At 38.6% G+C, this 26069-nt stretch overlaps 2 protein-coding genes, 3 long non-coding RNA genes and 1 pseudogene across 5 annotated transcripts; 2 read left to right on the forward strand and 4 right to left on the reverse strand.

The window, feature by feature from the left end:
* Window positions 1-224: 224 nt before the first annotated feature.
* LOC133723622 (uncharacterized) lies at window positions 225-2285 on the reverse strand. The gene is made up of 3 exons (XR_009853152.1): window positions 1755-2285; window positions 922-991; window positions 225-371 (listed from the first exon to the last, which is right to left on the reverse strand). It is a non-coding gene; the product is annotated as an uncharacterized LOC133723622 (long non-coding RNA).
* A 2435-nt stretch (window positions 2286-4720) lies between these two features.
* Window positions 4721-5462, reverse strand: LOC133720208 (uncharacterized). The gene is made up of 2 exons (XR_009851753.1): window positions 5002-5462; window positions 4721-4861 (listed from the first exon to the last, which is right to left on the reverse strand). It is a non-coding gene; the product is annotated as an uncharacterized LOC133720208 (long non-coding RNA).
* Window positions 5463-5552: 90 nt separating this feature from the next.
* Window positions 5553-13385, reverse strand: LOC133723298 (protein DETOXIFICATION 8-like; annotated as a pseudogene).
* On the forward strand, window positions 10663-13017 carry LOC133720289 (uncharacterized). The gene is made up of 4 exons (XM_062146538.1): window positions 10663-10938; window positions 11027-11079; window positions 11547-11607; window positions 12648-13017. Exons 1-4 carry the CDS (start codon window positions 10766-10768, stop codon window positions 12694-12696), a joined length of 336 nt encoding a protein of 111 aa, XP_062002522.1. The 5' UTR covers window positions 10663-10765; the 3' UTR covers window positions 12697-13017.
* On the forward strand, window positions 13384-14174 carry LOC133723299 (secreted RxLR effector protein 161-like). Its single transcript, XM_062150111.1, has 2 exons — window positions 13384-13858; window positions 14170-14174. The coding sequence occupies exons 1-2, from the start codon at window positions 13384-13386 to the stop codon at window positions 14172-14174; spliced, it is 480 nt and encodes a 159-aa protein (XP_062006095.1).
* A 2307-nt stretch (window positions 14175-16481) lies between these two features.
* Window positions 16482-17912, reverse strand: LOC133720248 (uncharacterized). Its single transcript, XR_009851783.1, has 3 exons — window positions 17359-17912; window positions 17184-17266; window positions 16482-17033 (listed from the first exon to the last, which is right to left on the reverse strand). It is a non-coding gene; the product is annotated as an uncharacterized LOC133720248 (long non-coding RNA).
* Window positions 17913-26069: the final 8157 nt, after the last annotated feature.

The raw sequence follows: 26069 nt of genomic DNA on the forward strand, positions 1-26069 counted from the left end.
CAGTGCCGCGAATCTCTAAAACATAAACCGAATGCTCGATTTACATTCTAAAGATCGCTAGGCATTTTATTTGGAAAACTTTTTGTAGAAACACAGCGGAAGCTACAAATACTTTTGAGGTGAAAAACTTGAATTTGTTAAAACCTATCTCATCCGTCTAGAACTTGGATAAAAGCTAGCATGGGGTACGAATCCTTATGAAAGAAATTCAACTCATTTTGACACGAGACTAGATTTCAACAAGTCCTGAACACGAAGATTGCGAAGTATAATTCAGATTGGAAACCAAACAAAGATTTACCGAACTTGTTCCGCACACCCAGCTCCGTCCGCTACTGTCCCGTCACCAGTGCACAGTACCTGCATCCATACTGTTGTAGGGGTGAGCTTTCGTCCTCGCTGCCCAACAGGAACTCTAACTCGACTAGGTTTGAAAATCATTAGACCAGTATTGGGAGCGCTCCAGTATGAAACATACTTAAACCAAATATTTAAAAGAACGACAAACTTTATAAGAATGCTTTTTAACTCGAAAATCGATGCATGATACAAAATTGAATACGCGCGCTGAATCTTACCAGATGGCCGGTCTCATAGACCCACTACACGACCTTACCTCAATTTACTTCATCACCAGGTAAGCGTAGCGAGAGCGTCCGCTACCTAGCTACGCACACGTACCGAGCCCGTCATTACGATCGGAATACCCGGACGACCGGCGTAACTAACCCTCCGGAGGTTTTGGGGATCGAACCCAAGGAAGTCAGAGCCACCCTTCGCCCTCAAGCCATCACACATTTTCTCACGATTTGGTTAGTATGCGTTGCATTTGAACTTAACCAAACTGTACCACTTAACATGCATCACTTAAATAACAATATATAAGAAAACAACTAACCGAGGAGAGTCCTGAATCCCTACCTGGATTCCGATGCTTTCTCTCACGTACTTCGAGAGTTGCGAACCTTCTGTTCCTCGGGTAACTGGAGTCCTAGATTCCGACATTTCAACCGTTAATTATCTATTGAACAATTATATGAAATCTCGACGATTAATATATCGTCCAAACCAACTTTTCCTGGTTTGACCAGGAGTTGACCAAGGGTTTGACCGACCTTTCCTGGTTTGACCAGGATTGACAAACTTTGACCATTGTTTGACCAATCGTTAATGGTTCGATAATTACCTAAATTATCGAACATTGACTTGAAGTTACGTTATCGACCAAACATATATTGAGTGCACCCGATTACTAAGGCCACCCAATATATATATACTTATATATTAATTTCTTTCACTTTCTATCCATTTAACATAAGTACAAGCATAGAACATGTTTTCAATTTCATCAACATTTTATCTCAATCACGCTACACTTGGTCTTTTACTTCCATTTCGTATCTTGTCGCATAGTAATTACACGGAATTTACTATGGACACCCAATACTTTCCAATTTCCATATAAGGTGTACCCAAAACTACTATGGACACCCAATATGTTATTTTTCTTTCTTTACACTACCATTTCACACAAGGTGTGCCCAAATTACTAAGGACACCCATACTCACACTTGACCATTTTCATCCTTCACAACCATTTCCTGATTCACAACAAAACTCAATCCACAACTATAATATCAACATTCAAACATAAACTCCAAACACCCAGAACTATACAACTCGATTAGACTAGGCAAAATACTACAGTTCATCCAATATGCCAAACGTGCCAAAAGTGCAGAACCTCGATTTACCTTGGGTAGCACGAATTGCAGGTGGAAAACCCAAGCTTCTACTTCAACTCCTTTCCGAAACCCGGCTATGAATACACTGTCAAATTGATGCCCACCAATTCACAGCTTCTGGAATTTCATCCCCACCAAAACATCAACCCGTCAACAGCGTAACAACCATCACAATTCACCAAAGCCGAAAGCAATTCAACTCACCTTGTTTTGATCTCAAAACCGAAACCCGACTGACGATGAACTGAGGTGGAGAGCGAACCAAGAGAAACCAGAGAAGCCGCCGGCGTCGAAGAACAGCGCCGGATCACCAGCAGCTCAGACGGTGGCCGGAGTAGCCGGAAATTGCAGAACTCGCCGGAGGAGACACAAAGCTTCCCATCATCGATTCTTCTTCTCTGTTCAGTGCATGGACGATCAGAGGCTACGGTGAGGTAGGCGACGCAGAGACGAAGGGAATGGAGCTCGCGCGCCGTCATGGGGTGGCCGGACGTGAGAGTTCCAATCGGATTCCCTTGCGGTGGTTTCCGGGTCGGAGGACTGTGGTCCTCTCTCGAGACTTCTAGTTCATTCCTCTGAGCCCAGACCCATTTATAAACTCCCTCAGTTAATCTTCGATGGCTGTGATCAAGCGGTGGAAGCGGTGGATGGTCCAGATCAAACCACCTAATTTCTATTTCTTTAAGCAATTTCCTTAATCCCAAAACTTCCAAAATACTTAAAAATTAGCTTGGGTATCCGGAAAATTCCCCGAAAATTTCCACGAACTCGTTGTGACCGTTTCACTTAAGCTCGATAAATTTTTCCGGGGCTCACAATCGTTGCAGACTAAACTGAAAGAACATCTTAGAGAGGTAAACAGGATTGCTAAACTTGTTTCAATCCCAAAAAGCCTGGATCCGAAACTGAAACAAGTTTGGGTGAAAAAGGAGTCATATAATTGTTTTTCTTCTTGTCTGAATGATTCTTCAGTGGGTTCTGAATTTGTTGATGCAACTTGCTTGTTTTCTTCCATATATTCTGCTTCTAATGATTTTGAGGTTGTTGAAGCAACATGTTTAGTAGCATTGACAGCACTTTCAGCCAGAAGAGCAGACACTTGGTATGTTGATAGCGGATGCTCTAGGCATATGACTGGAGACAAGAGTTGGTTCGTCTCCTTTTCTGATAAGTGCACTAGTGGGTCTGTCACGTTCGGTGGCGGAAGGAAGGCAAATGTTATAGGAAAAGGGATTGTTAACACTCCAGGTATCCCTAATCTGAAAAATGTTTTGTATGTTGAAGGTCTTCAGGCAAATCTCATCAGTGTAAGTCAGTTGAGTGATGATTATGAGGATGTTAACTTCAATAAACAGAGATGTATTGTTCTTGGCAGTGATGGTAAGAGTATCATGGGTGGTGTAAGGTCAAAAGATAATTGCTATTGTGTGTATGCTAATGAGTCTGTTGTGTCTCAGGTTTGCTTGAAAACTAAAACTTCTGAAAATGTTCTTGAACTCTGGCATTGACGTTTAGGGCACGTGAACTACCAGGACATGCTAAAACTTTCAAGCAAAGAGAGTGTGAGAGGTCTACCGAGCCTAAGCGGGAAACCAGATAAGGTGTGTGCGGGATGCAAACTGGGTAAGCAATCCCGAGCAGCTCATAGTGCAATTAATGTTACAACGACTTCTCAGCCACTAGAGCTTATGCACATGGATCTTGTTGGTCCGTCTCAAACTGAAAGCATGGGAGGTAAGAAATACTTACTGGTATTAGTTGATGATTTCTCTCGCTTCACTTGGGTTAATTTTTTAAGAGATAAATCTTATACGTTTAGCAGTTTTAAGGGTTTGTGTAATAGAATTCTGACTGAGAAACAATCCTCAAATTCTTGCATTGTTAGACTTAATTAGGACTGATCATGGAACTGAGTTTAAAAATGCATCTTTTACAAATTATTGTGATGAACATGGTATTACACATGAATTTTCTGCTCCAATCACCCCACAACAAAATGGTGTTGTGGAGAGAAAGAACAGGATTCTACTTGATATGGGGAGAGTATTGATGCACTCTACTGGATTAACTCCAAACTTCTGGGCAGAAGCAATCAGCACAGCGTGCTACACTGCAAACTGGGTGTTTCATAGACCTGGTACTATGCCAAAAAATGCTTCAGACGACAGACCATATCTGTCGTCTGATGAAGTAAAAATCTGTTGTCTAAGTGGCTGCCGTCTCTAAGCCATTCAGACGACAGATATTCTCCGTCGTTTATAAGCTACTCAGACGACAGATTCAGTTTAAGTTCTGTCGTCTGAAGTACCTAATATTGAAGAATCGGAGTCTATCTGTCGTCTGAAACACCATACCACTACATATTAATGTTGTTGGAAATTCACTTCATCAACGGATTCAAAAAATAAATGTCGATGTAGTTAATGTAAGATGACGGCGTTTTTGTTGTTTCTGTCGTTTGATTGAACCAATATTAAGCTTAGTTGTTGCTTCTGTCGTCTGATTTGAAGAACAATGACAGTTATATGTTGACTGATTTCCTATGCAACAACATAATTTTGTTGTTTGAAGTTGGTAGAAACAACATATCAACCACCTACTTCTGTTGTCTGAGAGCTCTTTGAACTCTACTTTTCTGTTGTTTGAACGTGGTAGAAACAACATATCAACACCTACTTCTGTTGACTGAGAGCTATTTGAACTCTACTTTTCTGTTGTTTGAACGTGGTAGAAACAACATATCAATCACATAATTCTGTTGTCTGAGAGCTCTTTGAACTCTACTTTTCTGTTGTTTGAACTTGGTAGAAACAACATATGATCATTTGTTTCTGTTGTTTCTATTTTCTTGATACAACATAAATTGTGCTGTATTTTCTTGATACAACATAAACCTGCATATATCTGTTGCCTTTCAACCATTTTAACATCAGTCATTTACAATCATCAAAATTAACCATAAAATTGGACTAAAATCAGCATTGAAAATGATGGCTACGTTTCATTAATTGCATCAACATCATCCAAAATACAATCCATAGTTCCAACTCTAAACCTAGCCAACAGTTACATTATGATCAAGAGAACCAAAAAACCATCTTATCTCGATCATTTACCTAGTGCACAAAGTCAAAATCCTATAAGGTAAAGAAAGAGCAGCTAGACAGAGCAACTGCATGCATAATTTAAGTTCATCAACACTTTCCATCAGTTATATATAAATGCACAAAAGCAGTTCCAAGTGCTACTCATCTACCTTAAACAGAACCAAAGTTAGAACTGCATAACATGATTTGCCCATTCAGCTCAAACCACATCAATATCCTTATGTGTGTAAGCCAATCATCCGCTTCCAATGCTAACCTAATGAGCCTAACTCCAAGCTTTCACTACACAGCACCAACAGCAAAAAAAAAATATGATCAGCACATTGTAGCATACAACAAGTTCAGATTGCACAAATAGAACAGAACAAAAAATGATGGATGTAACAGAATAGCTTAAGGGAAAGATATATTTCTATTTGGCTATCCGTATGAAAGGGAGAGCGAACTAGAAATTTTAGACATAGACCTTTGACCATGATTAAAAGACTCCAGTCTAGTGCATAGTAACGTAAAAGTAGATATATGCATATATTAAACAAGCATCAAAAGCACCTTAAAATAAGACCCACATGAAGCAAGAACTCCTTCCCCTATATCCTGCGAAATCATGTAATATATATACATATATTACTTGCTGCATTTGCTTCTCAAATTTACTGGACATAATAAGGTTCAGTAACTTTCAGTAACTGAAATATGCCTATATGCAGTTGATCATTCTTAACTGAAATATGCCTGAGAGTACTGCTTGTAAGCTGTCCATAAAAACTGAGAGGCAAATCAGAGGTGTCATAACTGCAACATAGTCCACTACCTGCTTCTCACTGCTGAAAGCACCTCCCACAACAGAACGACAGCAAAAGAGAGTTGTGCTTACAATAAGCGCTTCAGTGACTGAGAGAAACACTGCAGCCTGAACAGCTACTCGAGCTGCTTGTGGATTACCAGTTCCTAATTCATTTGATACCCGAGTACTGTAAGATAATTGGTGTTTTAGTTTTAATTGATTCGAGTATTTGCAGACACCTAACTTGGTGGCTCAATAAGACATTACTAACATAACAACAATGCACTAAAAAAAAAAAATGAACTTGTTTAGAACATACCTTGCAGCAGCTCCAAATCCATATGATAAAGTGAAGTGCAAAGTAGAGATTGTAAGGCTATCGAATCATAAAGTACAAAAGTGAGTTTCAGTATATCAATATCTTACAAATTTATTTCTTCTGGTACTGAAATTGAATTATACCATATGGAAAGAACTGAAGTCTCTAGTTTAGGATTTGGTAGAAGGCCGGACAGCAAAATAAGTAGCTCTCACGACCACCATTTCAGACTACAATTTTATCAACAACAAAAAATTAAGATGTGTATATATAGTGGGATGAGTGGGAAATGATATGAAAATGTAAAACAGAAAAAATAGGAAAACTCACCAAACCATTACAGCAGACGGGATAGCCAAGCGAAAGAACTCTCCAACATGAAGAATAGAATCTTTTGAAATTGTAATACGGGTTTTCTCGAAGACTGAGGAATACTTTGCATAGGAACCCAGCATTACCACATATAACCAAGTGGATAAACTGAAGGCTATTGCTGAACCTTTACTTCCAAATTCCAGCTTATACACAAGAGCCCATGAGGCAGATATATGGAAGAGAAGAATGGCAAAAGAGGATAGGACCATTGGGAAAATGAGACTCTGAGACTGGAAGTAGCGAGTTAACGGTTTAATAATTGAAGCACCAAATAATAGTGCAGGAATAAGCCACATTGAATATTTGCGTGCCTGAAGGGATATCAATGGATCCTGGCCTACTAAAGGTAAAAATTTATCCATGAATATCCATAGGAGACATACTGGAGGACAAACCAAGAGAAGTGATATCATAGCAGTACAAGTATAAGTTCCAAGTTTTTGGTATTGCTCTGCTCCAAATGCTTGCCCACATAAGGTTTCCAATCCACCTGCCAATCCAAACTGCTCTCCACAAATGAATACAAATTAAGAAACTCGCTCATTAAAGCTTATCTAACTACCAATGAAGGTGTCAATCTTAGTTAAGAGTTACGACTAATTAAAAAGAGATGTATCTATTTGCACCGGGTTTCTTACTCAACAGATTCATCAGATCCCATTGTACTAATTTAACTTGTTAACCAAAATTTCAAAACAGCATACACATGAAAAGGAGAACCAACGAAAAAAAAACAAAAACGGTGTAAATATAGTGGTCAAGTTCCTAGCATCCCAACCCATTTATTAAATGAGTTCACTGCTATCGATGACATGTTGTGTGTGTGTGTATTAGACATATAACATATATGACCAAGTTGACAAGTGCAGCCAAAATTTGACCAGGTAATGAGTAGAACATATTCATCACAAAATAAATGTGTAGTTGATGGAAGAAAAGAAACTAGCTTCTGGTAATGCAACACGCGCGCGCACATAAGAAAAATCAGGACTTACAAGAAGGCTGAAACCAGTGACATTGGTGAGAGAAATGGCAATTGCTACACTGGATAGCGAGAGCTGATCAAGATATCGGACCATAATCATCGATACTAGTTGCAGAAGATACTGCAGTACCGTCACTGCAACCATTGGTGCTGCTATAATACCCTCCTTCTTCAACACAAGTTTTCGAACACAATTTACATATCACGAAACCAATCAGAATCAGAAGCTCAGATTAATAAGAAGTCAAGAAGAAGAGAAGAAGAGGAGCTGAGGAGTGGACTGTCCAGGAGGAGAAGAAGATGGAGAGGGAGAGAGAGATACCTGGAGGCTGGAGGGCTGGAGGCGGAGATTGGAGACCGGAGACGGGTTTGCTAGTTGCAGAGTTGAAAGGAGAGAAGCTGGATAGGGAGTCTGGAGGGCTGGAGGTGGAGATCGGAGACCGGGAGACGGGTTTGCTAGTTGCAGGTTGCTGGCCAAGGAGCTCGGCGGTGGGGGCTGGGTGGGGCTTGAAAGACCGGAAAGGCAGAGATGCCTCACTCCGAGACGGGTTGGAAGTTCTAAGGAGAGAGAGAAGCAGGATCGGGAGTGTGGAGTTCCGCGGAGCTCCGGCGTCAGAGCCGGAGAAGGAGGATGGGAGCGGAGGCGGAGGATGAGGGTGATGAAGAGGAGGTCGGCTGTCGTGTGGTTAGGGTTGAGAAAGAAACTTTATGTTTTTTTGACCAAGTGTTGAGAAAACTCGGGTATAGGCTAGGCATTTGCTGTTTGTTTGTTTGTTTTTTTTTTTTTTTTTTTTTTTTTTTTGCAAATAGTTCACATTAAGTTTTAGTACGTTCAACCAAAAAAAAATTTTGTCCCGATAAACTTTTCCCTTTACTCAGACAACAGAATCTGTTGTCTGAATTCTCTAAATTATAACAAACTTGAAAAAGTTGAATTGGTGTTGATTTTGATACCATTTAGACGACATAAATAGTTAAATCTGTTGTCTGAAGACGTTCAAAAAAATCAGACAACAGAAAAAACGTCTTCTGTCGTCTGAGGGGTATGGTATGAAGCATTTTTTGACATAGTGTCATATGAATTGTGGAAAGGTAAGAAACCCACGGTGAGTCACTTAAAAGTCTTTGGAAGCCCATGTTTTATTTATCGTGATAGAGAATACCTTGCTAAGTTTGACGCACGAAGTGATAAAGGTATTTTTCTTGGATACTCTCCAAACAGTAGGGCTTACAGAGTTTATAACAAAAGAACATTGTCAGTTATGGAATCCATTAATGTAACAATTGATGATTCTATTGTGAATTCAGTGAGCTTGAGTACAGATGATGAACAGAGTTTTGGGTGCAAGGATGTTGTCACAATCAAGGAAGAAGAAGAAGGGTTGGTGGATGATCCAATTTTTGATCCTCAACCTGTGATGAGAAGAGGGTTCAAACAAGTGTAAAAGGATCATTCAACCTCTGACGTGATTGGAGATGTGAAATGATGGAATTAAGACTAGAAGACAGGCAACAAGTGAGGTAAGTAGTGATGCTGCTCTTTTGTGTTTTATTAGTGAAAATAAAGAAATCATTGATGTCATGACTCATTTTGGATTTGTTTCCTTAATTGAACCAAAGAATGTTAAAGAAGCACTAGGTGATGATGATTGGATAAATGCCATGCAAGATGAGTTGAATCAGTTTACTAGGAATGATGTTTGGTATCTTGTTCCTAGGCCTAGTGATGTGAATGTTATTGGAACAAAATGGATTTTCAAAAATAAAACTGATGAAGTTGGGAATATCACTAGAAATAAGGCTAGACTTGTTGCACAAGGGTACACTCAAGTAGAGGGACTAGACTTTGACGAGATGATAAGTGGTTAAAAATACATTCATATCTTCATAATTGCTTAACTATTGACTATTTTATTGGCCTAATTTAATCTAACTATATCATATTCTTGCTTTATTAGGTCTGGGACTTGGATGATGGAATTGGACAATTAAAGGCCATTGCTGCACTTGGACTTGGAGGTGGACACGTTGACTTATGTGGTCAATTGCCAATATGTATAATTAACTTTGGAGAAGAGATAAGCCTCACGTGACCAGCTTTCTATCCTTTTCTCCACTCTTTTGAAGACACTCCTCCTACAGCCCAAACTCTCCAAATACTAAGAATCAATAACCCTTAATTAAGGGGGTGTGAAGGAAACTGAATAAGTATGAAGAGCCCAATCTCCGTGAAATCAGAGAATCAAGATGGACGTCATGTCAAGATGGAAGAAGATCTCCCAATTAAACCAGATTCTAAGAAGAAGTGGAAAGCAATTAAACTTCATCAAATGGCTCCTAGTATTTTGGGGATTGGATTCTTCTTCAGATTTTCTTGGGGCAAAAGTGAAAGGTTATTAAGAGAGGTTGGAGCAGATTTCTCTTCTCTCTTCTTTTCCTTCAACCGAAGTTCGTCTTCTGCGTTGTACTCTTCAAAACTTATGGATCTTTTTGCTTTCATTTTTCTTATGGAGAACTAATCTCCTAGCTAAGGCTAGGGAGAAACTTTGGATTTCCTATGTAGTTTTTATTAGTTCGATTCGACAAGAACTTCAAAGCAAATTCAGTTTTTGGATGTTCAAGTTTAATTTCTGCATTTACTTTTTGATTGATTGATGGGTATTTGATAATCTATTTCATAGGATCAGCCATGTTTTTCCTATTGTGTAGTAAAAATATCCATGCTTTTGAGACTAAGTAGAGTTGCAGATTGATAAATAATTTCGTTGGAATTGTGTCTTGATAGGTTGTTGCCATAGGTACAAGTTATACTTGAACTATCCTAGAGAAATTGATTGGGCCTTGTGTATTTGAACTACCTTAAATTGAATTTATCCTTTCAAGGAAAAGAGTCGAATTAATATGATTGCATAGGTGATTTAAGGTGGAACCCCGAAACCTTAATGAATGTCCTAATTGAATTTTACTAAACTCATTCACGAGACTTTTCCCCGGTTGCAAGACTCGAATCGGTAAGACTTCTTCTAGCTATTGTAACGTCTCGAACCTGAATTCACCGGTTTACTAGTCATTTGGACGGTAAACGATATTTATTTTCACTTTTATTGTCATTTCAGCACTTTTAGTGGCCCTAAAAGTTGACTTTTTATTCGGGTCAAAATTTGAGAAATTGTTCTTCATGAAAGTTGTAGAGGACGTTAAACCGAGCGCGTGCATATGTGGTACGTAAAAATCGGAGTTCGTATACGAAAGTTATAAGCGAAATACTAAAGTTACTGTTCATGTGGTAAGTTTCTATAAATAGCCAAGTTACTATGGAAGTTTCCGTTTTTCGGAAACTTACCGAGCTCTCTCTCTTCTCTCTCCCCGATTCTGTCATCCCCTCCGACCTCTTCACCTTCTTCCGGCCATAACTCCTTCATCCGGCGACGGATTTTGACGTATAAGATGTCGTTGGAAAGCTCTCTTCCCTCTCTTCATTTCTATGGTGGTTTGGTGATTGATTCTGGACTGTGGAAGGTGCAGCAACGAGAAGAAGAGGACGGTCACTGTAGCAGATCGGGATTTCCATCGATTTCCGGCGATTCCGGCCGTCTCCGGCCACCAATTTGGCGTCGAAGGTTAGGTTTTTGACATAGATCATTTCCCCTAAGGTCTTTCATTTCAATGTGCAGTGTAGAGGTCGAATTAACGATTTGCAATTTCTAGGGTTCTTGGAGTTTTCTGGAAATTTTTCACCGGCCAAATTGGAGCCCTTCAAGGTAAAATTGGAACTTGTTGTAGTTGTGAAAAATGTTGGGTCTGTTGAGTAGGTGGTGCTGCCAAAATTTGGTGGCCATCGGAGGTGGTGGCCGCCGGCGCGTGGAGCCCACGCGCTGCCACTGTTGGTGGCGCGTGGAGGCATATAGGGCAGTGTTTTAATTTCAGTTTTTAGCCCATTAAATTGTATATATGTTGTAGAGCTTGTATGTGAAGTTTGGTGAATTATGGAGAAGTTTGGAATTATTTGTGAATTTCCGAAGTTTGAAGTTTTGTGATGGAATTGTGGGAAATCCGGCGGGCCGGATTTCCCTCGTTTTCATTGTGGAATATGTAAATTGAGGAATTGGTGTTGTGGAAGAGATTTGGGTTGAATTTGAGAAGTAATGGAGATAGGGATTTTCGGGTTTCGTTTAGGTTCGTATTTATTTTATCGGATTGCCGTTTACGGAAATATAATTGTGTACAGTGCAATGTTGCGAGCTACGGCTAGATGAAGGAACTCGTTTGCGTGGTCGCCCAATAGTACTGTGAGTGGACGTTTGTTTTTGAATATTGATGCATGCATTTATTTTTTGAATTAATGTTTTATTAATTATCATATTATTTTAGTTTCGGATATGATTTCGGTTTTGGAATATTGCTTGGATTTTCCATCATGATTTTTGGAACGTGAGTTTTATTCGCTCGGATTTGAACTTGTGATTTAAGTGATTTTCGACGAATTATTTTCCGAGGTGATTTCCGGAATTTATTAATATATTTTATTCGTCGATATTGAGATTTCTGGAATATTTTTCGAAATGAGATTTCGATGAAATTATATTTCTTGTTTATTTATCGATTTACGGTTTTGGCATTGGGAATGCCTCATTGATGATTCTGGATTCAGTTTTGTTTTGGAACTGCGATTTATAATTGATCTAATTATTTTCTTAGCGTGTGGGACACGCTGTCGATTTATACGACGTTTTACGAGAATTTCCTGGTACGGTTGGGAATCGTACCCGCGTTTTTCTTTATTCGTGGGACATGGGGAAGCCTTAAGGATTTATTGGATTTTATTAGTTTTTACCCGCCATACCTGGGTCGTCATATTTATTGCTAGCTAGCCTATTAGTACTCCTCCCTGCTTACTATGTGTTTGTGGGTGAGTAAGAGCAGAGCATGGGATGCTCCAGAGTGTGGGACACTCCGACCCGAGCCTGGGAGGCTCCCTTCTTTCGTATGGTGAAACTTCTTCCCCATATTTTATCGTTGCTTGACTAGCGGGGCTAGTCCGATTTTCACTGTAGCCAGCGGGGCTGGTCTTATCTTCTTGAGAAACGAGATTTCGGTTTTACGATATAGTTTTCGAATGTGGTGACTAGCGAGGCTAGTCGATTTATCGTTTTGAAATTCTTGGTTTTAAAGCTAAATGTGTTTTACCATTTGTGCATGCATCGAATTTTTAAAGGAATAAATGTGGGAAAGTATGAAATCCTTTTTCTTTTAAATTGTTTATTTTTGTCCACTCACGCTAACGTTTTTCGTCTACTTTCCCCTGGGCCTTTCGATTTCTAATGCCCAGTTTGCAGGCGTTATTAGTTGAGGTCGGGCGTACATGGATCGAGACATAGTTGACGAATAGCTTCCGCACTTCTTTGTTTGGCTCTGATCTATTGAGGGTTACTATTTGGGTAGTCCACTTTAGGGGTGACTCGACCAGTTCTCGGTAGAGTTATCTCTAAGGTGGGTCCCGCAGGGCCACCTCGGATTTCAGGGTGAAATCCGGGGCGGGTCCTGTCAGCTATAGCCTGCCACCTACGTTTTAAGTTATACCAAATGGATGTCAAAAGTGCCTTTCTTAATGGTCTCCTACAAGAGGAAGTCTATGTTGAACAGCCTCAGGGATTCAAAGATCCCAGCAATACTGATCATGTGTATAGGCTTAAGAAAACCTTGTATGGGTTGAAGCAAGCTCCCAGAGCTTGGTATGAGCGTTTATCTACTTACTTGTTGGGTAAAGGGTACATTAGGGGAGCTGTAGACAGAACCTTGTTTGTAAAAAGAGATAAAAACCATGTGATGATTGCTCAAGTGTATGTTGATGACATTGTATTTGGATCCACTTCTGAAACATTTGTGAAGGAATTCACTAGTGTGATGGAAAGTTAGTTTGAAATGAGCATGTGTGGTGAACTGAATTTTTTTCTTGGACTTCAAGTTCGGCAATTGAAAGATGGTATTTTCTATCCCAAACTAAATATGCTGAAAATTTGATAAAGAAATTTGGTTTGCAATCTGCAAGTGTTGTGTCCAATCCCATGAGCACTAGTGCTAAGCTTAGTGAAGACCTTACTGATAAGTCTGTGGATCAAACTCTTTATCGAAGTATGATTGGAAGTTTATTGTACCTTACTGCAAGCGGACCTGACATTTCCTACAGTGTAGAAGTTTGTGCACGTTTTCAGGCAAATCCAAAAGAATCTCATCTGGAAGCTGTCAAGAGGATCATCAGATATGTGTCAGGTACTACTTCATGTGGTATATACTATACTTTTGAGACTAATGTGGAAATTGCAGGGTACTCTGATTCTGATTGGGGAGGAAACTTGAAAGATAGGAAAAGCACATCTGGAGGTTGTTTCTTCATTGGAAACAATATGGTTGCTTGGCATAGCAAGAAGCAAAACTACATCTCCCTTTCTACTGCTGAGGCTGAGTATGTAGCTGCGGGTAGCTGCTGCACTCAGATGATCTGGATGAAGCAAATGCTTCGAGATTATGGAATTCCTCAAGGTAAGTTAACAATCTTTTGTGATAACTCGAGTGCAATAAATATTTCTAAGAATCCGGTCCAACACTCACGCACCAAGCACATTGACATGAGGTACCACTTTATTCGTGATTTGGTTGAAAGAAATATTCTTGAGCTTGCTTTTGTACCCACTGAACACCAATTGGCTGATCTTTTCACAAAACCTTTAGACAATGCTCGTTTTGAGTCACTTAGGAATGCCATTGGTGTGTGTTCTCGGTACTGATACTCTTCCTCAATTGGTTCGTCTGCTTTTATTACTTCTACATGTTCATTGTGTGTTTTCATTTAGATTAGACGAAAAAAAAATATATTATTAGTTTCTGCAGAATGCATTTGTCTATACTAGGATTGCATGTGAGATTTCAATCCTGAAGTGTTTGGTGGAAAATTGACCTTAGATTGAGATCGTTGATTCTTGCTCTCCTTTTCGATCATGGGTCCAAGTTGCAGGGCACTATATGTTCTTCTTTCTACCTCAGGTTTTAGTCAAAGATTATGGCTGGTTCACTCTCCCAAACTTTGCTATATTCACTTGCACACTTAAGTCTTTTGTGGGGGTAACATCTTGTTCTAAGTGATCTGGGATTAGTCCTTTACAAACTGCACTCTTTTTGGTGTTCGTAATTCTATGCTCCTTAAAAAAAAAAAAAAAAAAAAATTCATTGCAATATGGAACTTGGCCAGGCTATTTCTAAAGTAAACAGGCCTCGGTCGTGACGAACGATATGAGGATTGGGAAGAAACAGGAATGGCTTGGTCTCCCGGTGGTTGATTTTGTTGCTTTTAAACGACTCGAGTTGATGTGTCCTTTAGAGTGTCCTTGTTACACTTAGTGCCCTAAAACCAACTGGTTTGGGAGCCACTGACATAAGGCTCGCTACATGAGTCGCAACAGAAAAAAAAAAAGTGTGTGGAAGGCTTCAAAAGAAAATATATGTGCCCACACGGTGATATAAGGAGGACTTGAGAAAAGAAAAGTAGTGTTTGTCGGTGAACTCTAATTCTGGTTGATCCTAATTCAGTTGAAACCCCATATTGACTTCTAATCACTTTACCACAAAGTTAAGAGGTGCTTTAGCCCCAGTTTGTGTCTAAATGCTTGTTGTTCAAGATTACTGTGTAGTGTTTCTTATACTTGGCTCATTGTTGTCTTTGAGAAGTCATTGAATCACTTTCTCTAAATGCTATGCTTTTTCTTTCCCTCTCACTTCTAGACTAATCTCACCTCATTGTGTGTTATCATGCTCATGATCATTATTTTGTTCTTGGGCTAAATACAAATTACTACCCTGTGGTTTAGGTCCAAAATCAATTCAGTCCCTGAACTTCTAATTTCATCAAAAACACCCCTGCACTTTCAATTTTGATCTAATAGGTCCAATTTGTTAGTTTTCCGACAATTGAGTTATTTAACTTGTTAATGTGGCTCATATATGGCCTATGTTTTATGATGTGGTGTCGAGGTGGTCTGCATAGTCAATTTAGGAGTGAGTCCTACTATTAAAAATAAATAGTTTTTCAACAAATAATCCAACTATAACTTGAACCCATAACAGAATATTAATGAATTGGACCTATTAGATCAAAATTGAAAGTGCAGGGGTGTTTTTGATGAAATTAGAAGTCCAGGGACTGAATTGATTTTGGACCTAAACCACAGGGTACTAACTAGTATTTAGCCCTTTGTTCTTCGTTCTGTCCAGATGAATCGATTAAGGGGGAGTGTGAGTCCATGTTGTTATTTAGGGTATTCGAAGTGATTCATCATGGGTATTGTTTACATGTGTTTGGGTATATTCACTGGATGGCTTATCTTCTTTTTGTTCCGGTGCTACTGATCCTTTTCCTAGTGGTGTTGGCGATCTTGATGATGCCTGAGTTCCTGTGCAGCTGGTTCACTTTTTTGTTCCCCCTTTGTCATTCCTAGACAAAAAGGGGGAGAGGTTTAGTTTAGTAGTAGAGTAGGGGTCAAAACAGTTGTAGGAGTCAAAACAGTTGTAGGAGTCAAAACAGTTAAGTTGTTGCTTTAGTACTTTTGCTCAAGTACAATTGGAATCGTTGTTAAGTGCCTAACTGATTGTGAACATGCCTTTGCCTTGTGTGTTGTTTGATTTGATATATTACTTGCTTTTCACAAGGTTGTTGTTTATGAGTGTTTCAGGCATCTCTCATATGTTATGATTTGGGATTTTCATTGAAGGACAGACGATGCATAGTTTAGGTTGTTGGTGTGGCTCATGAAAGTAGGATATGTGTTTTGTATAGGAATGCCAAAGGGGGAGATTGTTAGTATAGTTTTGATGTATGTTGGCATTCCTAATACAAAAGCTAGAATCATAGGTCTGATAGAGTTATCAAGTGTAAACTGGAAGTGATCACTACTACAAAAAATGCATTTAAGGACATTCGAAAAACGTCTTTGAAAACTTTAGATGACACGCAAAAAAAACGTCATCTATCAAGGAGTCATAGTAAGTCATCTTTTAAGACGTTAAAAAAACGTCCTTAAATGTCTATAAGGACGTTGAAAAAGTGTCCTTGTTTCTATTCACAAACGTCTTCTAATGTCTACAAGGACACTAAACAAACGTCATTGTAACTCAAAAAAACGTCATCTAATGTCTACAAGGACACAAGAAAAACGTCCTCGTATCTCATAAAAACGTTATCTAATGTCTATTAGGACGTTAAAAAAACGTCCTTGTATCTTTTGCATGACACAAAAAAAAAATATACACACACAATTCAATACAAGACTAGTAACCAAATATATCTATTATAACTAAAATACAAAACAATGAGCACAAAGTTATTAGGTAATAAGTAACGATTCAATAATAACTACTAACACTAATCTAACTATAGCTTTACAAGTTCAACCCACAGCGCATTCATTGTGGATGTCCATGAATTTGTCTTATCTTTGAACTGCAAAAATCAATAAAATAGTAAAGAATAGCAAGTGTTGATGAATTTTTGTCACATTTGAAGTACTAACAAGTGTAAATATAAGTTGTTCTTAGAGTTTGTAAAATTAAAAATGAGTTGTACCAGGTTTTCTAGAGATTGCAACTTCTAACACTTGAACTCAAGCTCCTGCTCATTAAGTCTTTTTCTTTATCCCATAAACCTCCATCGTAAAGTTAGAATTACCTAAAGAACAACATTCAAGCACATTCAGTTTGAGACTGAGACTCACAAGACAGAAGAAGCAGTAAGGCAATCAAATAACATCTTCAGTATAAGAAAGAAAACAAGTAAGAAAACTAATAAATTTAGTCTTGCCTTTAGATAGTTCCATACCTGGAGAAAACATTGCAACTTTCAAACAGCCTTAATGAATGGTCTCAACTCCAAATGCGATTTCTCACGTAAATCATAAATGTCTGCAAGCAAAAGCATAAGTTTCTTCATATATATCTTGTAAAAGGACCAAAAAAATTAAACCAAAATTCAAATAATGACTTCTGCATGGCACCTAAGCTTCCATGTGTTGCCATTAAGCTTCCATCCAAATAGTTTTTTCTACTGAACACAAGATAAAGTCACATAACTAGTAAATTCCCAAAATGCAAATTTCATAAAAGCATGATATAGGACATATACATACAACTGACATACCATGAATCCATATTCCAAAAAATCAAGTAGAAGAGACGATGCACTACAGGATTCATATTCAAGAAAGAAAAAACAATACACCTATAAGCACAATGCAAAAATTCAGTCCCAAACTGGATGCAATTATCTCTGTCAAGTATAAGACAAGCATAGAACTAGTAAGAAAAACAAGAGCTCTACTCTCAAATATTTCACCAATTCTGTAAGAAAAAGAAAAAAACACACATCCCTCTTGCAACAATATTAGATGACATATAGTACAGCTCTGGTATTAAGGCCGGAGAAAGGTAATTTTTTTTGTGTACCAATTAATCTAATGCTAGGCATTGGCAAAATAAGCAACCAATACATCAATGGAAAATAAATCCATATCAAACAGTGGAAAAACAACAATTCAGGATTACCTACAGATCTTCCCATTTATGCAAGGCAAATAAACCAAGTCCCCATCCATGATTATATAGTTACAATCTGAAAAAAGAAACATATTGTATCTGTTAGACTAACAAGAAGGCTACAAGCTACCGTCATGAGGCAACAAACAAAAATTTCAAAACAGAGAACCAAGTTAGAAGGTTGTGAGAGCAACAATATAGATAAAAACAAAACAAAATAAAACCAAGTACCTAAAATAAAACCATAGACAAGCAAATATAGTAAAAAAAATAAACCTACATGTAATGTACAATTAAACTATGATATAGTTAACTACCCTAACTGGGTGACACAATGTCAAACACTATTAATCAAGAGAGGGAAACTAGCATTCCAGACCCTCAAAAGCGAATTAAGGGATCATGTACTTCCAGAAATATCGTCATTTTGATACAACTTAGGTAAAAACTAAGACTTTGAGTTGTAGCAGCATCTCATAACTTAATTCTGATGTATAATAGTAAGTTTTCTTTGATTATATAGAGTAAAGTTCATTAGAATCATTACCAACAGTTCCGCTATTGGTCCTTTTAAATGTTGACTGTTCAACAACTTTAGCATCGAGTGATCATTGGTATGATATTAAGAAAACTGGAATATGGGGAAATATTCTGACCTTACAAGAAACAATGATTGGAGGACATAGGGGGAATAGTAGTGATAATTTTTGGTTCATAGGTTCTTACCTTGCTTTCTCTAAAAATCTTGGACCACAGTAGAGCTAGTTGGATCTCCAATTATCACCTGAGATGTCCATAATGTATTTTCAGTCCACAATACTCAAAAAAAATTTGGGTACTAAATTGATAGCTCCACAATCACATTGGCCAATTAACTAAGCTTTATGAAATCAGAACAAAAAAGAGAGTTGGTTAGTTAACTAATGATGACACAATTGATCAAACTAAGAAATAAGATTGTAGATTTATATGAATTTGTTCATAAAAGTGTGACTAAGAGGATAAACCACCCCCTGAAGCGGCATCTCCTATATGGCTGATCTATGTTCCTTAAAGTAGCATTTACAAGTTTAGCACATTCAAATCTTCTTAACAGGATATATTTCACCACAGAAGCCAACTTAATATACACTATAGATTTTCGCATAACCCACCAAGTATTCACTTGACCAAATGGAGAAAACCATGCTCACAGCCCCTCAGACCCATAGACAAAGATGAATTACAATGGTAACACTGAGAGCAGAGAAACTGGGGTTTAAGAATGGTAAACCAAAAAAGAATCAAAACCCATAACTATAAAAAAAAAATACATACGAAATAATCATGAGTGAGTACAGCTTACTGACTAAAGACATACAAGTAATTAATCCAAAGTGCAACCAAATCCTAAATTAAATGCATCCCAAATGAAATAATAATGAAATAGGCAGACGAAATATATTCCTAGCTTTGGAGGTGGTATATAAAAACGCATAAATAACCGACTATGTGACTACTAGCTGAATAAAACTCATAATTTGCATAATAGTAGAAGAATATATGATAAAAGTTCAATTAAAAGAAAAAAGAGCATATGGAATTTCTCATACCTTTACTCTCACATATGATAGTTCTGTGTGATTTGAGGTAATGCAGCCACCTATGTTCAGATAAACATTCTCCAGTCAAATAACAACCATCTCAACTTGCATCATTTGGGTGAGTCATAAAACTCCCTCTAATAATACATACACAATATAAACACAAGTCCACAACATCAGAAGCTGAAATTCCAATCATACTAAGCATGCAACAATAGGCTTCACCTAAGGACCTTAAAGTTGAATGCCTAGGGTACTGCCTAAGGTAAACCAAGAAACAAATTATAATAAAAAATCCAAACATGTTGAAAGTAGAGAGGGGATTGTATACCTGAGATGAGCATATGCAAAGGAGTAATCAAAACATAAATCCTAAGTACGACCTGCAATATCAGAAAAATAAAGTTTAAACAAGTTAACAATCGACACCTACACCAAAAGAAAGAAAAACCAGATCTAGTGAGGTACTACCCAGAACCAAATACCCTGCCTCACGCTTGCTAACCAGAAGAACATCGTGAGAGCGCAGTTCCATAATCATCCAGACGAACAACGGGGGAGAGTGATACGGCAGATCAAGTCACTTTGTGGAGAAGTCTCCATATGGGTATAGAAATTGAGAGAGAGAGAGAGGGCAAAAGCTAGGGTTTATGGATGGTAAATCGAGGACATTCCAAAAGTTCATGACTTTCGATCACAGAAGACCCACGAGGAAGGCCGAGAAGATGCAGGAAGACTCCCAGATCTGAGAAAGCTCGTCGCGAATGAGAGAAGAGAGAGAGCGTATTTTTTTCTTTTTTCTTTCTGTAGTGATAGAACGCGTGGTCTATCTGCTCTGTTCTCCTTTTTAAGTGTGAGCTGTTTTGGGCCCAATGTCGTTAAATGGATTTCATGACAGTCGAAGTAAAGCAACGTCCTTATAAAAAAAGCTGGGTGTCTAGGAATGCGTTTTTTGTAGTAGTGGATATATGATCATACAATGCTCCAGCTGACTCTTCGATGCACTCCAGGTATGGGCATATGCATTTGCATTTCATTAAGGTCAATCTACATGCATACTGGGATTGCAATCTGTTCTGCAATCCCTGTCAGGTCAGGTCAGGTTTCATTAAGGTCAATCTACATGCATACTGGGATTGCAATCTGTTCTGCAATCCCTTTCAAGTCAGGTCGTTGGATGTTATTTCTTCTTTTTCACGTTTTGTGCGTATACATTAGTTGGGTCGTAAAAGGATATTTCTCTATATGATTTGATCTGTTAAGTCTTATCGTCTTTATTAAGAATAGAATCATGTTTATTTGGTGAATATCTTTTTATGATTTGTTCCTTCCATACTAGGAGTCAATTAGGTTTTGGAGTCTTTATTGTCCAAGGTTTTAGGGGGAGTCTGAGATATATATTCAACGTGTATGGTCATTCATTTGGGGACCTTGAGCCGAATAAGAATTGGTGCATCTATTGAGTCAAGATTTTTCATTTGTTTTTGTGAGAAACCGTGTGCTTCAAATTCGAGTCTATGAACTACTTGTTCCATGCTTAAGTAGATCATTGAGTCAAACACATCCATCATTCATTACATTCTTCACATCAAAGTGCTCTCGAGGTCAGTTGGAGTCGTTGATGTGCGTGCAAGGTTGAAGGTCGAGGTCAGCACCTACCAACCAGTGAAGACAATTCAAAGGTGATGAAGATCTACGAGGACAAGATCAGACAACCTACTAGTGTGTCTAGTAAGTAAGCCGAGGTCAGAGCTTTGGTGACAGGACCCACCCCGGATTTCACCCTGAAATCCGAAGTGGCCCTGCGGGGCCCACCTTAGAAGAAATTCGACCAAAAATTTGGCGGAACTTCCCCTAAAATGGGCTACCCAAAACCTGTAGAAAGCATTTACACTTCTAAACCAAATCATCCTTATACTTCTGGAGCCACCCTGCTCCCCAACTCAACACCAATCTCCAATTCACAAAACACAAACCTCAACTTGAAAAACATAAATCCCATAGGTAATCAGAGCAATTCTAATAGAAAGGTAAATAAGGACAACCTAACTCAAAGGCAACCGCGGAAGCTAGGCTGTTAACTATGCCTCAACTCCAATGTACGCCCGACCTCAACTAATTTCGCCTGCAAACTGGGCATTTGAAACCGAAGGGCCCAGGGGAAAGTAATTGAAAAACACGTTAGCGTGAGTGGACAAAAATAAATAATTTAATATGAATAAACCAAAATAAAACTTCATACTTTCCCACATTTTTCGATATATAAAAAAATCCGGATGCATGCAACATTTATAAAACACTTAAGAAAATAACCCGAAAAACGTTGAACTCTAGAAAACCGACTAGCCCCGCTAGTCACAACAACAGAGTAAAAGATTGAAATTTCAATACTCGAAAATATAAGTCCAGCCCCGCTGGTTAAGAAAACTCAGACTAGTCCCCGCTAGTCAAAAATAGTATAAGTAGGGGAAGATGATAGCCATACGAATAAGCCACTCAGGCTTGGTTGGGTGATAGCCTCCCAGGCTAAAGAACTCCCATAACTCCCGTAATATACCCTGACGCCACTAAGTGTAGCGATAGGATACTGGGCTACAGAATTATTGTCACAGAGACAGTAACCTGCGCCACAAAGGCGGAAGGGCTACGGTGATCCCATCACCGCGCCACAAAGGCGGAAAATCAATGCTAGCATGATAAAATCACCCCTCAGTATGGCACAGGGAAACATAACCGAAAATCCAGTAAATCCAAAATACATAAGGCTTCCCCCATCTCTCGTAAAAGAATTTCCAACGACGTGTCCCACACGCCAAAAGTATCTCCAAATCAATAGCAAAAAGGCGAGAAATATTAATAAATCGTAATCCCCGTAAACCGAAACAAAACAAATTCTAAAATCATCATCAAGGCATTCCCAATGCCAAAATCGAAAGTCGATAAATAAATAGGAAAGATCAATAAATCAACGGCGTGTCCCACACGCCAAAATATTCTCGGGTCAATAATGAATAAGCAAGGAAGTTCAATAATGAACTAATATTCCATTTTGGAAAATACCCTGGAAAATACTTTATTGAAAAACAACATAAATCATAATTTCAAATCCGAGCATAACAAAATTAATATCCGAAAGTCATAACCGAGATAATTCATAATCAATCTCAGAAAATCATTATTGAAAGCAAAACCACGAGATAAACCGAAATAAATTTCCGAAATCCATTCGTATGCTCGAAAGTAATATATTAATTAGGTAAAGCATTAATTCAAGAAAATAAACGCATGCATCATTATTTAAAACAAAAGTCCACTCACAGTACTATTCCGACGGTCACGTATACGAGTTCCTCTATCGAGCCAGAGCCCGGTACGACATCCTGTACACGATTATATTCCGTGAATAATTATTCAACAATTTAATATGATTCCTAAAATCAATTCCTCATAATTACATCTCCACTTCTTCTCGGATGCAACCCAAATTATACTACTAATACCAATTCGTTAATTTAGAGGTTCCAAGGCAGAACCGAGAGATATCTGACGGCCGGATTCTCGTAATTCGATAATCGAAACCCTAAACTTCAAAAATTCATAATTAATTCCAAGCTTCTCCAAAATTCACCAAATTTCATATACAAGCTCTACAATATTTATAGGATTTAATGGGCTAAAAACTGGAATTAAAACACAGCCCAACACGCCTCCACGCGCCACCCACAGTGGCGGCGCGTGGGGCTCACGCGCCGGTGGCCACCACCTCCAATGGCCACCAAATTTGGACAGTAGCTTCTACTCAACAAACCCAACCAACTTCCTAACTACAACATCATCCAATTTTACCTTGAAACAGTCGAAACCGGCTGGTGAAGTTTTTCCAGAAAAAACTCAAGAACCCTAGAATTTGAAATCGTCGATTCGACCTCCACACTGCAAATCGTGACTCAAGGCTAGGGGCAAAACAATCCTGGGCAAAAACCGAACCTTCGATGGTGATTTGGTGGTCGGGGACGGCCGGAAACGGTGGAATCGCCGGAAAGCTCAAACTGCCCCCGTGGACTTCCTTGCTTCGATTCGGGGTTTTCCGGCCAAATTGTTGAAAACCAAGGGCACCAGCGTGTTGAGGGGAAGGAGGCGACCTCGTGGTGGCCGGTTTTCCACCGGTTGATGGCCGGACGGCGGCAAATCGAAGGGGAAAGCAAACCGCCCGAAGAGGAAAGAGGGAGAGATCGGGGGAGAGGAGAGAGGAAGGTAGGTTTCCGGATTTGGAAACCTACCACAGTAAAATTTCCAAATTTATATATTTTTTTACTATGAACAGTAAATTTCTTAAATCACTCAAAACTTTCGCATGCGAACTCCAATTTTTACGTACCACATATGCCCGCGCTCGGGTTAACGTCCTCTACAACTTTCATGAAGGAAATTTTCTCAAATTTTGGCCCGATCAAAAAGTCAACTTTTAGGGCCACTAAAAGTACTTAAACGACAGTAAAAGTGAAAATAACGGTCGTTTACCGTCCAACTAACTTGTAAATTGGTAATTTAAGATACGGGACGTTACATTTGGGTTGTTTGTAAAGAACTTGTATTCTCTCATCTAGTGATTTGTTTTTCATTAGGGTCTTTAACCTTAAAGGCCCCGCAGTTGTTTTCCTCATTTTTGAGGTTTTTACTGCGCAAACAATTCTGCTCTCTTGGTTGCTGTGTGTTTGTGATTATCTTGGTTTGCCTAGTTATCTTACTGCTGTTTTGGGATCCATACCTGTGTTTCAATCCTGAGTATTGTCTGTTACCTTTTGAATTAAAAGAAAGTGTGATTTTTGCGAGAATAGCCTATTCACCCCCCCCCCCCTCTAGGCATATTTGTTTCATCCTAGTATTTTCAAGTGCTTCTTTGAGGGAATGAACATATGTATAGCTTGAAGGTGGCAAGGAATGAGCATGTGACCTTTCATGTGACAGAATTTGAGGCTCAATTATAGGAACTTTGATGGACTCCTCTTCTAAGAAATCTCCCACATCATTGTTATGACATTGTTGCTCTTCATGAGGGATAACGATTGCTTCTTTGGCTTCCAAAGGCTCATTAGCTGCTGCCCAATCTTCCTCCTCACTCACATGAAGCTCTTGACTTTGTTCTGGCTCCTTTGACTCTTGATTCAGAAATGCCAAAATTGTCTACACATGTCTCTCAATCTTCTCAACATTTCACTCGATATTGTTGCCATAAGTCTCCATGTCCTGCACATAAGAAGAAGCATTATTAACCACAGAAGCAACCCACTCTTCAAGAGAGTTACCTTGAGGTGTTTGCAGTTGATGATCATGGTATGAGCTTTGGCAAGCCTCAGACACATTGAAGGATCCTTGAATCCAAGATTTTGTTTCCAGCTTTGTTGATCCTTGTTTGAAAGAATTAACAATTTGATCTACTTCATGCTCCATGGCAACATGTGCTTGCTCTTGATATGATGATGACATGAACGGATTGAAATCATGACGATAGGGGTTATTCATAGGAGCTTGATAAGGCTGCCATGAGTTGAAGAGCCATGAAGAGTTTGGATCGCCCCATCCTTGATTATAGACGCTTGAGTATGGATCCTCCCACGTCAAGTTACCTTCTTCGAAGTAAAAATATGGGTATTGCATCTTGAAAACAAAACAAACAAAAACTAATTACACAAAAACAAAATAAACTAGATTAGCAATTAAGGAAAACAATCCCCGGCGACACAGCGCCAAAATTTGATACACCTAAAATAGGCGTAAAAATTTAACCCTGCAATCACAAATATAGTCAATCGTAGTATAGGAAAGAAGGGGTCTCCCGCAGAGGATTGTGCTTAATATGCAAATCTAGACTCGAAAACAGACAAAACACTAAAACTGACCTCCAATGAAGACGAAATTAAAAAACCTATCTAGACTCAACGAAAAATTATGAAAATTTACATACACGAATTAGACACGCTAATAACGACTCATATAAAATTTCAGGGGAATCGGAGTTGATTTACTATACTAAATAAATAAAACAAAACAGAGAACAGAAAGTGACGAAAATAGAGAATTGTTTTTGGTTTTTGAAATAGATGAGACGACAATAGCTAGGAACAACCATTCACATGTTCACCTAAGATTTGTTAACCTATATGATTCTTTTCAATTGAATGTCTTTACTCAAGCTAAGCCAATGATGTGTTGAACTTAACCTATTAACCTTTCATACTTGATATGTTAGGTGCATGATGTCTGCATCCTAACCTAGCTTCTAACATGGAACCTAGCTAGAATGATGTTCTCGCACAGCTCTCAAGTCAAATGTCATTAAGAACAAAAAGGTTGTGAATAAAGCCAGCTAGGCAATTTCGGTACTGATGTTGTCCTAATCTACCTAGATGCTAATTCATATGAATGGGGCTCAAGTCACTCATGTGATACTCTAGATAACATGCTTGACATGATGATCTAAACATGAAATCATAGCAATAAAATCCTAGCATGCTTACTACGTTTGCAACCATAATAAACGAAACCAGAATTTAGCAATGAGAAACCAATGAATTAACAAACATTCAATA

Source organism: Rosa rugosa, chromosome 7 (assembly GCF_958449725.1).
Source record: "Rosa rugosa chromosome 7, drRosRugo1.1, whole genome shotgun sequence".
Taxonomy (NCBI): domain Eukaryota; kingdom Viridiplantae; phylum Streptophyta; class Magnoliopsida; order Rosales; family Rosaceae; genus Rosa; species Rosa rugosa.

Excerpts from the sequence above, each read along its gene's own strand:
- LOC133720289 (XM_062146538.1), top strand. The coding sequence starts at position 10,766 with ATGTCGTTGGAAAGCTCTCTTCCCTCTCTTCATTTCTATGGTGGTTTG. Across the intron at positions 11,080-11,546 it reads CCAAATTGGAGCCCTTCAAG|TGCAATGTTGCGAGCTACGG; the intron begins GTAAAATTGGAA and ends AATTGTGTACAG. Across the intron at positions 11,608-12,647 it reads CGTGGTCGCCCAATAGTACT|TTTGCAGGCGTTATTAGTTG; the intron begins GTGAGTGGACGT and ends TCTAATGCCCAG.
- LOC133723299 (XM_062150111.1), top strand. The coding sequence starts at position 13,384 with ATGAGCACTAGTGCTAAGCTTAGTGAAGACCTTACTGATAAGTCTGTG.